Raw genomic sequence first — 14,548 nt, 5'->3', positions numbered from 1 at the left:
AATGGAGTCATCACTGTTTGGTGGACAGTACTGTGCACACATAAACATGAGCTGGGAGTGGAGGGGAAGCCGTAGCCAGAGGTATTCCTGGGAGTGTGGGGGGGGAGTGAGGGCAGTGCATGGAGAGTGAGGAATAGAGTCTTTGATGAAGAGAGCAACTCCTCCACCAGGGCGAGGCTCAGGTCTGTCATACCGGAGGAGGGAGTAACCGGGGAGAGATACTTGGGAGTCAGACATGTCTTGGGGGAGGAAAGTTTCTGTTAGGCAGATTATGTCTGGTTTGTCAGTGGCAACCTGTATGGAAAGATCTGAAAGGTTTGAGCGAAGGCCCCTGATATTTGAGGTCCACACTGTTAAAGAAGAGGGATGGGGGGAGGTTTTGGGTGCAGGGGAGGGGAGGGGGAGGGTAGGACAAGGGACGAGGGGGGGAGGTAAGGAGGGTTGTTGAAAGAGTGTGGGGGATTTCAGAATAGCTTGGGGAGGGGCCGGATGAGGAGGAGAAAAAGCTCTGTGGTGCTGGGGGAGAGGGTGGACAAGAGACGGGGCAGAAGGCAGTTGAGGATTTGAGGAGGTGGAGTGAAGAGATGGAGGTGAGAGGGCAGTGGAAGGAGGCAGCTTTGTGCATGAGAGGGGAGGCAACTTTGAGAAGGATGAGTGAGGGGGGTGAATGGTGGGAGAAGGGTGAGTGGGGAGAGTTGAGGGAGCAAGGTGAGGGGGGAGTTTTTGAAAGAGGTGAGAGGGAGACTTGGAGGGAGAAAAGTGTGATGGTTGCTTTGAGAGTGAGTGGTGAGAGGAGTGAGTTGGCACTGAAAATGGGAAAAAAGAATGGTTGATGGAAAGCGAACATTCATTGCAAACTGGGGTTTTTACAAGTTTTAGGTCAGAGATGCGATTAAACACGTGTCTTGATTGATGCAATAAAGGCGAAATCAGAGAAAGGAGAGAAGAAACACTGTAACAGTTGGATTTTTTTGGCAAAGTATGAAGGAAAGGTCGAATTGAGAGTCTTTGGGAGTCTTTAGGCGGTATTGAGAGTCGAATTGAGAGTCTTTGGGAGTCTTTAGGCGGTATTGAGAGTCGAATTGAGAGTCTTTGGGTGGTATTTATTGTATAACTGGTGCAAAATGGATTTCAAGAATTATTTTGTTTCCATCTTCACAGTTATTCTTTGCAGAAGCATTTTTATGAGCCAGTATTAATCGTAATTAACGCTCCACCATATGTTTGCTTTCCCTTCCCTCATCCCTCCTAACTCTCCCTCCCTCCTTGCTCCCCCCACCCCTCCTTGCTCCCACTCCCTCCTCCCTCTCTCTCTACCCTCTATAATGTCTATACCCTCTTTCAAAATCTTCACCTTTTGTTGCCTTATCACCTGAATTTTCATTGCATTAAATCAGACATTTCCCACCTTTATTCACACATCATAACCCACAACTTCCAAGTGAAAAAACAAATTCTCCACATTTCAGAAAATTAATTAAAAATACAAAAGTAGAATATCTTCTTTGGATAAGTGTCCACCCCTCTTACAATAGCAATTGTAAATTAGCTCTGGTGTGACCATTGTAATCTAATCTAATAATTGGAATTCGAATCGGATTGGTGTGCCTGCCCCACTGTTCTAATCCATACTCATCCACTCTCACCCCTTCCTCGAGTCAATTTAAGTTGGTAGACTGGTAGATTGAATGAATGTGGTGTTGTAGCACAGACTTGATCGACAAAATGGACCTCCTGCTGTGTCCGAGTTCCTTGAACATCACTGAGTTTTAGTGATGTCAAAAAATCCCATGATTTTTTTTTTTAATGTGAAGATTGGGCGAGTTATCACCGGAACTCCAGACAAGTTCCAAATTCCTGCCACTTTCAGTCTATTGTCGGGCCTGGCCAGCCCATTCGTGAAAGAGTGAGGATTCCAAAGCTTTCCTCTGCTGACCACATAGGAGAGTGGGATTAATTTGAGTTTTTAAAAAGTATCAGTTGTAGTTTTATAGTAAAACCTGTGTTAGGCATTCATGTCTTTCTCAACAATGAGGAACATGCTGAATTAAAAATTCCATAGATTTTTTCCCTCCTGCACCTCTCTACACCACAACCACATTGACAGCACAACCACACGACACTGCAGTTTGTACCAACACCCATTCAGGGCAAACATGTGCGCTGATATTATCATCACCGGGTGAGGCAGTGCCCGACTGTCAGAAACACTAACAAGTGTTCAAAGCTACCGTCAGAAACATGAACGCTGAGCTCTTGGGGTGCACGGATGTGGGGAAGTTGACCCACAAGACCAATGGGGAGACAAAATAAATACCACTAACCTTGTAAAATACCTCAAATGGTCGTTGATCCACCATGAATAAAAGAGGAGTTAACGTTTCGGGCTTAACCTCTCGCCAGAACAAAGAAATAACGGGGAGACGACGCAGCAAGGTCAACGTTCATTGCCAAGACCAACGCCATGCCTCACTCCATGCTCGATAAAAGGCAAACGAGTGAGCGATCGAGGTCTGGCGGTCTGGGAGGTATAGTCATCTGTCTGGGTGTCTGTCTCTGCAGTCTGCCTGCCTGAACCATGATACAGGCCAAACCGTTCCAACAACCTGAGCTGCTGGAGAGCCACTGCAATGCCTGTTCCTGTCTGCAAGCCATTCCTGTTTGCCGAACCACAGGTTGTCGGTGAACCTGCTGATCCATTTGGCACTGACACCAGGCATATCAAAGGGGGTTCCGAGGACAAACGGCAGCATGCAATCCTTGGGCACAGCGGCCTCGAACACCGGCATTCCCATTGTGACGCACAGACACACCACTCACATTTCCCTTCTTCCCTTTCCTTCCCTTCCCTTTGGACCAACACAAGCCCACCTGCTTGTGTGGGGTAAGCGAGAGGCCGCAACCACCCCTCGTTCTTCTTTCTTTCTCTCCCTCTTCCTAGATATGTTTTCCCGGATGATTGTGTGGCGTGCCTGTCCGTCCCTAGATAGATAAGATTGTTTAGGGGGCTTTTACGTGCGAAGAGTTAACTGCTTTTCTTTTTTTCTTTGAATGCTGTATGTGAATTGTGAATACGTGCTTGAACATTGTGAATTGTAAATATGTGCTTTGGACATCATGATTGTAGATATGTGCTTGCTTTGGTAAACTGTGCTTTCAAACCTGCCCGGTTGTCCTTTTCATTCATTGGTCTGACATTGTGTGTATGTACTAAATAGATGGGATGTTGTACCCCAGTAATTCGCTCCAGTAGGATAGCCGATGTCCACCCACAGTTTGTTCGGCCATACTTAATAAACGGGGTGGACGTTGAGAGCACTGTTCCCCAGTTGGAATAATTAAATCATAGAATACGTAATGTGGGCTAATTGTGCGTGAGGACCCTGCTGGATTTAATTACCTCCGCGAGCGTCCGTGGTTGCTTAGCAATCCGTCGGGCCATAGAGTTGTCTGTGGCTTGCGGCTTCAGGGTAGGAGATCAAGCGGCGGGACCGAGAGAGAAACCCCATCGTGCACCCCGACACGCTCGTGCCGAAACCCTTAACATATGCATTGAGAATGTACTTTGGCTTGTGTACTCCTCCCAAATTTAATTTTACCTGATGTATAAGTCATTGCTAAGTATTCAAAATGAGATGATTACAACTATAATATTTGTCGGCACATTAACAATGTAATGGCAACTTTAGGAGAACATACAGTACCTTCAGAAAGTATTCACACCCCTCGACTACTTCACATTTTGTTGTTACAGCCTGAATTTAAAATAGATTAAATTTTAATTTTTGTCACTGATCTCCATAAAATACCCCATAATGACAAAGTGAAAACATGTTTTTAGAAATTTTTACAAATCAATTAAAAATGAAAAGCTGAAATGTCTTGTATCAATAAATATTCAACCCCTTTACTATGACACTCCAAATTGAGCTCAGGTGCATCCAATTTCCTTTGATCGTCCTTGAGATGTCTCTACAACTTGATTGGAGTCCACCTGTTGCCAATTCAATTGATTGGATATAAATTATAAAGACAAACACCTTTCTATATGAGGTCCCACAGTTGACAGTGCATGTCAGAGCAGAAACTCCACCATGAAGTCCAAGGAATTGTCCGTAGAACTCTGAGATAGAATTGTGAGAAGGTGGACATCTGGGGAAGAGGATCAAACAATTTCTAGAGCGTTGAAAGTGCCCAAGAGCACAGTGAGCACTAACATTAGGAAATGGAAACAATATGGAACTACCCAGACTCTTCCTAGAGCTGTCCATCCGACCAAACTGAGCAACCAGGAAAGAAGGACCTTGGTCAGGGAGGTGATCAATAACCCAATGATCACTCTGACAGAACTACAGAATTTCTTGGCTGAGATGGGAGAACCTGTTGGATGGACAACAATCTCTGCAGCACTTCACAAATCAAGGCTTTATGGGAAAGTGGCCAGATGGAAGATACTCCTGAGGAAAAGGCTCATGACAGCACACATGGAGTTTGCAAAAACGCACGTGAAAGACTGAGAATGGGGTATTTTGTATCGATTGGTGACAAAAAATTTAAACTTAAACCATTTTAAATTCAGGCTGTAACACAGCAAAATGTAACAAAAGTCAAGGGGTGTGGAATACCTTCTGAAGGAAATGTAGACATTAATTTAACTCCCTTCCCGCGTCCCCCTTTTCTTTTTCCTCACAGATGACATAATACCAGTTTTATATTCATTGCTATGATGTTTGTAAATTGTGAGACAGTATACATAACAGCAATGGCCTTATATTGTGCAAACGTCATGTGCTCTCGTTTGTCGTGCCACCACGTTGCCCTGTACAGTGCGGGTGTGGGACGTACGGGGACGTACATCGTGGTGGACAGCATGCTGCATCAGATGCGTGAACAGGGCACCGCCAATGTGCTCGGGTTTCTCAAACACATTCGCACACAACGTAACTACCTAGTACAGACTGAGGTACACATACGTACTTAAGCACATTCCGTTTTGTTTCAGATCTTCATGTATGCCTACAGTAAGGTCTGTCTGAATTAACAAACTGAACTCTTGCATTTTGTGTGTGCTGCTCTGCTTTGTACACTGCTGTTGGTCTGCAGATCTTAGTTGTTATTTGAAAGAAAAACAACTTTATTTTCCAAGTCTCCTTTTTCTCCAATAAAAAAAAATAAACGAACAAGTAACATGTGACTTTGTGGGTGCACAGCTGCGGTCACGAGTCACAGCAATCCCAAGTTATGTTAATGTCTTTCAGTTAGAATGAAGGTTGTTTTATGCCTGGTGTTGGTTTAATGGTTTGGGTGGTGGGCTTTGGATCCTAGGATCGTGAGTTCAAATCCCACTCGGCAGTTGAATTAATACCAGGTGGGGTTGACTCTGCCTGTCATCCTTCCGAGGTTGGCAAAATTAGTGCCAGCTTGCTGGTGTCCTGTGTCGGAGTGGCGACCCGTCCAGGATTGTGCCCAATAGCCAAGGAGACTGCTTAGGCAGCACCAACGCTCTGTACTGAGTATGGTCCTGATGGATGGATGGATGGATGGATGGATGGAAGGTTGCTTGGTTTTCATGCTGGTTTGGGTTTCCCAGTTGATTAACCTGTTTATCCATTTCTCAATGATTAGTATTTTATGCCTTTTAATTGTTGAGCAACCTTTGAATATCAGGTTGTTTGCGAATTCTGTTTAAAAGGAAAGAAACTGAAATATGGCCCTCACCCAGACAATGTCACACGTATCAGGAGGTCTGAAATTAGCTTTACCCCTCCCCAGTAAAGCATCCACAAATGCCACACAAGATGTCTAATAGGACTTGTTTGAATTCAGTGGTGCAAGGATGATGATGGATCACATACAGATACAATCCATCCATCCATCCATTGGGACCATACTCTGTGCAGAGCATTGGTGCTGCCTCAACAGTCTCCTTGGCTATTGGGCACAATCCTGGACGGGTCGCCACTCTGACGCAGGATACCAGCAAGCTGGCACTCATTTTGCTGACCTCGGAAGGATGACAGGCCGAGTTAACCCGACCTAGTATTAATTCAACAGCTGAGCGGGATTTGAACTCAGGACCCTAGGATCCAAAGCCCACCATCCTAATCATTAAGCCAATACCAGGCATATACATATACAATGACTGATTAATGATTGTAGGTACTGTACAATGTCAACCTGGATATAAAATAGTTTTAGAAGAAATGCTTTACAAGGTTGGGGAAAGCGACTTTCAGGCCGCCTAAACTATAATATACAAACTTCAAAATTACAATGTCAAGTTGTTGTTTTTTTAAGTTCAGGATTTGTTAAACATCTCTGGACAATGCATCCCTGTCTAAGTACTGGTGCCGACATGTCCATATGCAGGAGCAGTACGTGTTCATCCACGATGTACTATTGGAAGCTGTTTTGGCCGGAAACACTGAGGTGTCTTGCCATCAGTTCCAGGCCTACTACTCTACAATTGCATCAACGCACACTGGTAATCCCTCTGAGCTGTTTCCCAGCAACAGCACTTGCCTTGAGAGACAGTTCATGGTAAGTGCACAAAAGTCACAGTACCCTTTCAACTGATATTAAAGGTCAGCATCATAATCTCTCATTCTCCATGAAACTCTACAATATATAAATTTAAATGTTGTAATTAATATGAAATGGAAAACTTGTTTTCCTGAAGGCTTTTGTCGGTCTGTGTCGGCAGACAAAGAGAATAATGGATGATATTTTTACGGTAAAAGAATAATGGGTGCGTACTCGCACCCGCCGCCACGACCGACCCTGAGGCCGCCGGCCACGGATAACTCCACGGGCTGGAGGGTTGTCAACCAACTGCGGACGCTGGTTGGGATAATTAGGTCGAACAGGGTCCTCTCGCCAATAACATCATGTTACCTGTTGGTGACCGAATGATGTGTCAACTGAGGTAAGCTCCTTCATTGTGCACCTGAGTACTTATTATGGCTGAGCAGTACCATGAATGCAGCATTAGCGAATCAATGGAGCAAAAACTTCCCGTCTGTCGATTGCGTACATGCTATGTCGAATCGATGAAAGAAATGAAAACAAATGAGGCAGATTTGAAAGATAGCAATTATTTATTTACACACACAGGCAGGCAATCATCAAACACATATTTACAAGCAGGCAACAGCCATCTATATTGACATAGGCAGGCAATCTTCAACCAAAGGTGAAAGGCAATAAGAAGCAGAAGAGCAGACTTACCCTTATTACGAATTCTCCTAATACAGACATACTGCGACAACAGACAGGTGCCAACATTCATTCTGGGAAGGCGAGAAGAAGAAGGGGTGTAGGATCTCCTTGTGAGCCAATGGCCATCCATTTCTCGTGCCCAACTATGTCTGTGGATATCCTCCTGCAGTTGGGTTACTTTTTTTTGGAGGTTGGTGGTAGGATTTGCACTCAGGCCACCCTAACACACTTCATTCCGCAAAGCCCACAAATGTAAGGAAATCTGAAAACCCACTCCGTGGGAGTACCTCCTGTGCAGCTTCCCTTCATAGGGAAGCTCACCGGATGACGGGATTGGGGCAAAGCCTTCGGGACCCCCAATCTTTGATGACAGGAGGGAAACCACGGGGTAACATTCCCGGGTCAGATTGCGGGAGAGTGTGTCGGAGTGGTGCTGAGGTGTCGTCCACCAGACGGCGGTCTCCTTGGGTTAACCTAAGACGGTCCCTTCGGGTGGTTGCCTGGAATGTCCAATCCCTAAGAGAGGATGATCACCTGTCTCTGTTATCATCTGAGCTCAGGCGTTTGGACATCGGTATTGCAGCACTCCCTGCTGTTCGGAGACCGGATTGCGGCGAGATCATGGCGGGTGGTTACACCTACTTTTGGTCTGGTCACTCTGATGGTTCGCATGCCCAAGGAGTTGCTGTAGCTGTGTCCAATAAGCTCACTCCAATGATAATTGAGGGAACACCAGTCAACGAGCAAATTATGAGATTAAGGATTCGTCACTCCTTGGGTGTCATTTACCTGGTCTCTGTATATGCTCCGACTGAGGTAAGTGATCTCGCCGTGAAGGACGCATTCTATGCCACGCTCGTGTCTGTGGTTGATCATTGCCCCAGACGAAATACACTTCTCGTCTTGGGAGATTTCAATGCATCAACTGGAACTGATAGGGATGGTTATGAGATGTGTGTTTCTCCCCATGGGTCAGGAACTGTGAACCTGAATAGCACCAAGTTCCTCAACTTTACAAGAAGTCATGGACTTGGGGTGGCTGGTTCATGGTTTCAGCGCCCACAAGCTCATCGCTGGACTTGGTATTCCAACGCTAGTGGTGTGGCAAAGGAGATTGACCATGTGCTCCTTCATGGTCGCTGGAGGATGATCCAGAACTGCAGGGTCTACTGGATTACTCAGTTCCTCAATATTGACCACCGGCTTGTTGTAGCAACTCTGAAGTTGCAGCTCAAATCTGGGAGAATGGTACCATCCCAGACTACGCTGGATGTTTGCAAGCTCAAGGATAAGAGGGTAGCTGAGGTGTTTGTGAACATGCTGAGTGGAGATTTGGTGGGAGGGGGGGGGGGGTCTGGGTGCTTTGGGGAATCCTGAAGAGTTGTGGAATGCCTTCAAGACCACCATCATTGATGTTGCTGGGAGATGTCTTGGAACTCACCAGATGGTGAAGAATTATTTTGTTTCTCAAGGTACACTGGATACCATTGACGAAGGTCGCAGGGCCAGGCTGAATGACAGAGGTGAGCTGTTCAGGGAGCTGAGGCATAAAACTGTACTTGTGCTAATGGTGGACAAGGATGCCTATGTGCGAGGAATCTGTGAGGGGGTAGAGCATCACCTGTGGTCAAGTGATTCCCGTCTGCTGACGGGGGAATTTGCGCATTGCGTTCATCCAAGCCCATCCTTCGGTGTATTGCAGATAGAGCAGAGGGTGGTAGGCTCTTGACAGAAGAGTCCGAATTGAAGGCCCGCTGGACCAGTTACTTTGAGCAGTTTTACCAGGCTGATCCACCAGCTGTTGAGTTGGATGACATGGGTGTTACTATCCTTATTGCTGACCCTCCAATCGACTGTGATCCACCTTCATTTGTGGAAACACAGGCTGCGGTGAACCCGTTGATATGGGGTAAAGCTCCAGGGATCTGTTGCATCTATGCCAAGCTTCTCAAGGCTGGTGGAAATGCTGTACTCATGTCATTGTTTGCAAGTCTGTGCTCTGCTTGGATCACAAGCATCATCCCAACTGACTTGAAGAGGGGCCTTGTTGTCCCTCTGGAAAGGGAAGGGTGATCGCCAGGACTGCAACTACCGAAGGGTGACATGGCTCTCAGTGCCGGGCAAGATCTTTGCTCGGATAATTCTTAATAGGGTTTGCCACCATCTGCTTGAGCACCAGCATCCAGAGCAGTCAGGCTTTACACCAAAGAAGTCAATGACTGATCATATCCTTGCTCTTGGGTTCCTCACCAAACGCAGACAAGAGTTTCGGCAGGGACTGCTTGTAGCCTCTGTTGATCTCTGTCAAAATTTTGATTCAGTGAATTGGGATGCCCTCTGGAGGATTCTTGGTCTTTGTGGGGTGCCACCAAAACTGATCAATCTGATGTCTGAACTATGCTTTGGTACTGAGAGTTCTGTGAGATGTGGTGGTACCATCGCTGACTTATTTCCAGTTGTTACTGGAGTTCGTCAGGGGTGTGTTATGGCCCCCACACTTTTCAGCGCTTGTATGGACTGGATTCTGGGGAGGATGTCGGAGAGATCAAGCTGTGGTGCATCATTTGGGAATGTCAAGATCTCTGACCTTGATTTGGTCGATGGTGCAGTCCTCTTTGTGGACACTTTAGATATCCTTTTGGGGGCCCTCGGGGTGCTGAATGAGGAATCGGAGCCGCTGGGATTATGGGTTTCCTGGGTCAAAACGAAGATCTTGGCTTTCAAAGACATCTTGGATGCTGCTATCCTGTCTGTACCTGTTTGTGGCGAGGATGTTGAAGTCACGGAAGGAGTCACTTACCTTGGCAGTGATATTCATGTCTCTGCTGGCTATGAGCAAGTGGTCATTAGGCGTCTGGGTCGGGCCTGGGGAGTCATGGATTCACTGGATCACAGTGTGTGGCGCTGCCGGTACCTGTGCGGGAGGACAAAAGTCCGAGTCTTCAGGTTCTTGGTGCTTCCAGTCTTGCTCTATGGATGTGAGACTTGGACTCTGACCAGGGATCTGAGATGGAGACTTAATTCCTTTGGTACCAGGTCTCTTCGGAGAAACCTTGGCGATCGCAGGTCAGACTTTGTGAACAACGAGCGGTTGCTGAGAGAGACTCAAATGAGATTTGTTACCTGCATAGTCCATGAGCGTCAGTTGTGGCTGTATGGACATGTGCCTCATTTTCCTGATGCTGATCCTGCTCACCAGATTCTATCAGCAGGGAGCCTCATGAGTGCAGAAGGCCAATGGGCTGGTCACGTGCCTCGTGGTTGCAGCAGGTTGATCAGCATCTCAAGGAGATGGGGATGGGCCAGGCATCTGTCTGGGCGATGGCCAGATGGAGGCCCCTGGAGTAATAACGGAAAGTGGATTCAGTGACGTGCTTCTCTGGCGCATGCTCCCATACCTGACCTGACCTGATGGGAAGAAATGAGAAAGAAGCAGAGCGGTGTGTGGGGATGATTTCTCCCTTTCCTCACGCAATCACACAGGGTTGCGTCGAGCCAAATATTGTGATGGTCGGGGGGGTGGGGGGATTAGGGGGATGATTGGTTGGGTGGTGGAGAGTTGGTGTTTTGTCGGAAGCCATGTGGTGCGAGTGTATGTGGAGCTGCTTGATACCCCGTGGACTACACCGCTCTCTTGCCTCATGAGCTGCTCGCCTTTTCCCTGGTCAGACTCGCTCCTGCGCCTCATATTCCAGCGCATTGAGTCCAGCATGGCCCGCACTCCGGCAGACAATCTCCCAAACAGGCAGACTGAGATGTACTCGCACCCCTGGTGCATCGACAAACAGCCCCTTGGGCATCGATAACAGCCATGAAACGAACAGAGTACTGGCTTTTATAAGCGCCATGCCAGGCGTGGCTTCGAGGGAGGAAAGGTCACACGAGCATCTTCCTCATTGGTGCATGTCCATTGGGGCCGGGTGCAGCAATCGAGCTGTGGAAAATTATATCAGGTGAGCGCCCCAGGGAATTGCCTCTGTTTTTTTTATTGACAAATTTTCTGCCAGAAGAGTTGGCTCGCACCAAGTACTTCTCAAGACTGCACGGGGTAACTATTATATGAATACCATCTCGCTGCTTTCAGAAAATCGATGATTAGCTTTCCAACGGTGCTATTTTTATTATTCTACAACAGCAGCAACCCTTTGGGGTGAAGCGTGACGGATACACACACACATACAGACGCTTCTCCTTTTAGTAATGGATGAATACAAATTCCCAATGTACCAACATGTATGTCTTACTAATTTGCATTTAATCGAAGGTGAAAATAAAATTATAGTTTTATTTTGAGGATCAAACTTGAGATGGTTCTTGCCTCGTGTTCATTAGCCAATATGTTTTCTTGATTTAAGACTGATTTGTTTTTATCGACTTTTCATCATCATTCTGTTGGTTTTTGGTTGAAATGCTTTGTTTGTTCATTTTACATGCTATTTATTTTCATTTGCCCCTATTTATGATGTGACTACTAGCTGGTGCTTCAGATGTCATTTCGACATTCAGAATGTTTTGGTGCTCAAAAGCACTGCAACAAGGAAAAGAACCGTAACTCTTCAGTTGTACCTGGTATGTTGTTACCTGGTTAACTTTGCCAGTTGATTCATAAAAATTGAATGATTATGTGAAACTTCAGTGATTATGTGGATTTCCACATTTTTAAAACAATTTTTTTTGTGTTTATCTGTTTGTTTTATCATCTCCCACTTCCACCCCCCCCCCCACCACCACCATTCCCACCCCAACCATTCCCCAAACATAAACCCTTTTTTGAACAATGCACCATGATGCCATGCTTAAAACTATTCTTGTCAATGGCCTAGCCTTGTCCTGTGCACAACAAGGGTAGTGGCCCTTTATTAACCCACGCACATGAAGCCAACAATGGGGTTAAGCCATTGGTTCATGTCCATCTGTCTTAGCGGTTTATGATAGTCAGTTTGTGATCGAGGAGCAGCTTATTTAAATTGAATGTTATATTTTGAAAGCAAATTGGAACATGAATAGGAAGACAAGTTTTTCGTTTTACCATACTTTGGCTCTGACTTCTTCATGATCGCTGATGCGCAGAGAGGAGTGAGATAATATTTTTACTGTCTGCCTGCCTGGCAATCGAACAAAACAAAAAATCATTCCAAACGGGAAACTTAGTGTTTTTAAGGACGTTAAAATGGACACATACAACAGGCAAGAAGAACTAATGTGATGTGTTAAATAGGTTGATATTATAGACACTGGGGAAAACGTCAGTAAAACCCGGAATTTATTTACACGCCTTTAAAGTTCTCTTCTACCCCACGTGATTTGCTATTGTTCGCCAGCGTACACTCACTGCATCGCTCGGCAGTAATCTGAGTGTATACTGTGGGCATAAAACCCCCTTGGTGCGGTCATCCAAAGGTAAGGTAACACACGAAGTTGTAATAACACTGCCAGGATTGGTGGTACCAATCGGCGTTCCTGATTGATTAGAAACCCACCGAGCTGCAGAGTTATACGCGGCTGGTTGCCACAGGACTGGGTGTTCAGGAGGAACTCGAGCGCTTCCCCTCGTGGCAAACCTTAAATGGCCGTAAAATACATGGCCGTAACAATATTGTTTGTTTGGTTCCTGAGCCACAAGAGAAATTACACAACATTTTTGCATTTATTGGTGAAAATTGAAGTGGTGTGTACATGGGCTGTTTGGGTTAGGGCTGCATGCATGTGTGTGTTAAATCCAAAGCCGATGCTAGAATGTTCTCACACGAACAGTAAATGGAATGAACCCATCAACTTTCATCCACAGATGTTTCTTATTTTCCTATATTTCTGTGATTCCGATTTTCGTTCAGGAGCAGAACAATTATGGTTAACCAACCTGGAATTGTCATTTGTTCGTCTAAACTCTAAATGCTGAAAACTATGTTTAAAGGATTATTTGAATCACAGACTTCGCACTAGCAATGGCAGGTTAAATGTACCCAGCGATCAAAACCGAATCGGTGCAAACATACACACACAGTGCATGTGCAAAAGGCCTCATTGAGCATTCGTACGTCATTTTGAAAGTCGTGTATGGGACACGTGATCTGGCTGGGGGCCTTCAAATCGATTGACCGTTACGGTCGCTTTGAGGTGACTCGCCAGACTTGTACAAAGCAACTGGAATGACTCGCATGACCACAACAACATGCTTTTCCATCACTGCTTCCTACGTACCACCTTTAATAATTTATTTTTATACACTTTACTTTCACTGCTTCCTCCATACCCCCCTTGAATTATTTATTTATATACCCTTTACCATCACCACTACCCACACACATTAAATTATTTATTTATTTGTATCACTTTACCATCTTTGCTGTGACATACCACCTGAAGTGCTACATACATATTTATATTTTTATTATTATTATTTGTTTATTTAAATGTAAAATGTGCATGTCCCATATTCATTAGCTCACCGAGAACGTAGTTCCGGGGAGGTTATGCGATGGCGCGTCATCAGTCCTTCGGTCCATCCACAAACACTTGCACTTTCTTCAATGAAACTACACATACGATTTTGATGAAACTTGACCACAACCTTCATCACCCAGTATGTACCATAAAAATTCATTCATGTAAAATGTAAAAAAAAAAACTTCATAAAAAATTGGGCCCGAAGAGGGTCTACGGGAGGGTTGCCCCCCGAAAATCCAGTAGGTATTTGCTTTCTTCTCAGAAACTACACACACACAATTCTGATGAGACTTAAGCACAACTTCATCACCTGTGATGTACCAAAGTTTGTTCACGCTATTAAAAAAAAAACTGAGGTCTAAGGAGGATTATGGTGGGGGGTGGGGTGGGAGTGGGGGGGGGGTTCCCCCCAAAAAGGTATTTGCTTTCTTGTCAGAAACTACACACAAGATTTTGATGATATTTGACCGCAACCTTCATCACCCGTGATATACCAATGTTTGTTCTCGGCATTAAAAATAAATCCAAAGGAATTTACTTTCTTCTCCATTCCATATTTTGTGGCTCATCCACGCCTACTACTGGTTCCCTGGTTTTCTTATCTAGCTAGTACCAGGTGAGTGCCAATGGGTATTGCCCCTATTTTAAGGTACAGTTGGGGGCTGTGTCCTCAATGAGGACTTGAATCCTTGTTTTAAGGCTCAGGCTCTAATGAAGGAACTTGTGAATATTATTAGCTTATCTGAAATTGGAAGTCCAGATGGGTTATTGTCATTGTGCACCGTCTGTCCATCCGTTCGTCTCCTATTTTGACTTCTCCAGCCAAACCGCCGGGCCAATCTGGCTGAAATTTGGCAGCCACGTTCTGCTTCTGACTGGAAAT

The 14,548-nt window shown here is 45.5% G+C and overlaps 1 protein-coding gene across 7 annotated transcripts in view; it reads left to right on the top strand.

Moving 5' to 3' along the window:
• Positions 1-14,548, top strand: part of LOC147013662 (receptor-type tyrosine-protein phosphatase gamma-like) — a 260,649-nt gene that overhangs the window by 213,519 nt on the left and 32,582 nt on the right. For 6 of the 7 annotated variants that reach the window (XM_085850768.1, XM_085850772.1, XM_085850769.1 and 3 more), the window contains 3 exons: positions 4,828-4,963; positions 6,370-6,540; positions 11,694-11,787. In XM_085850768.1, the coding sequence (XP_085706894.1) occupies positions 4,828-4,963; positions 6,370-6,540; positions 11,694-11,787 (401 nt within the window). The remainder of the gene's footprint in view (positions 1-4,827; positions 4,964-6,369; positions 6,541-11,693; positions 11,788-14,548) is intronic. The other variant, XR_015050471.1, reaches the window with a different exon arrangement.

This window comes from Eptatretus burgeri, chromosome 13 (genome assembly GCF_056783735.1).
Source record: "Eptatretus burgeri isolate ZD-2024b chromosome 13, Ebu_testis_v1, whole genome shotgun sequence".
Taxonomy (NCBI): domain Eukaryota; kingdom Metazoa; phylum Chordata; class Myxini; order Myxiniformes; family Myxinidae; genus Eptatretus; species Eptatretus burgeri.
This window is presented reverse-complemented; position numbering and strand designations above follow the sequence as displayed.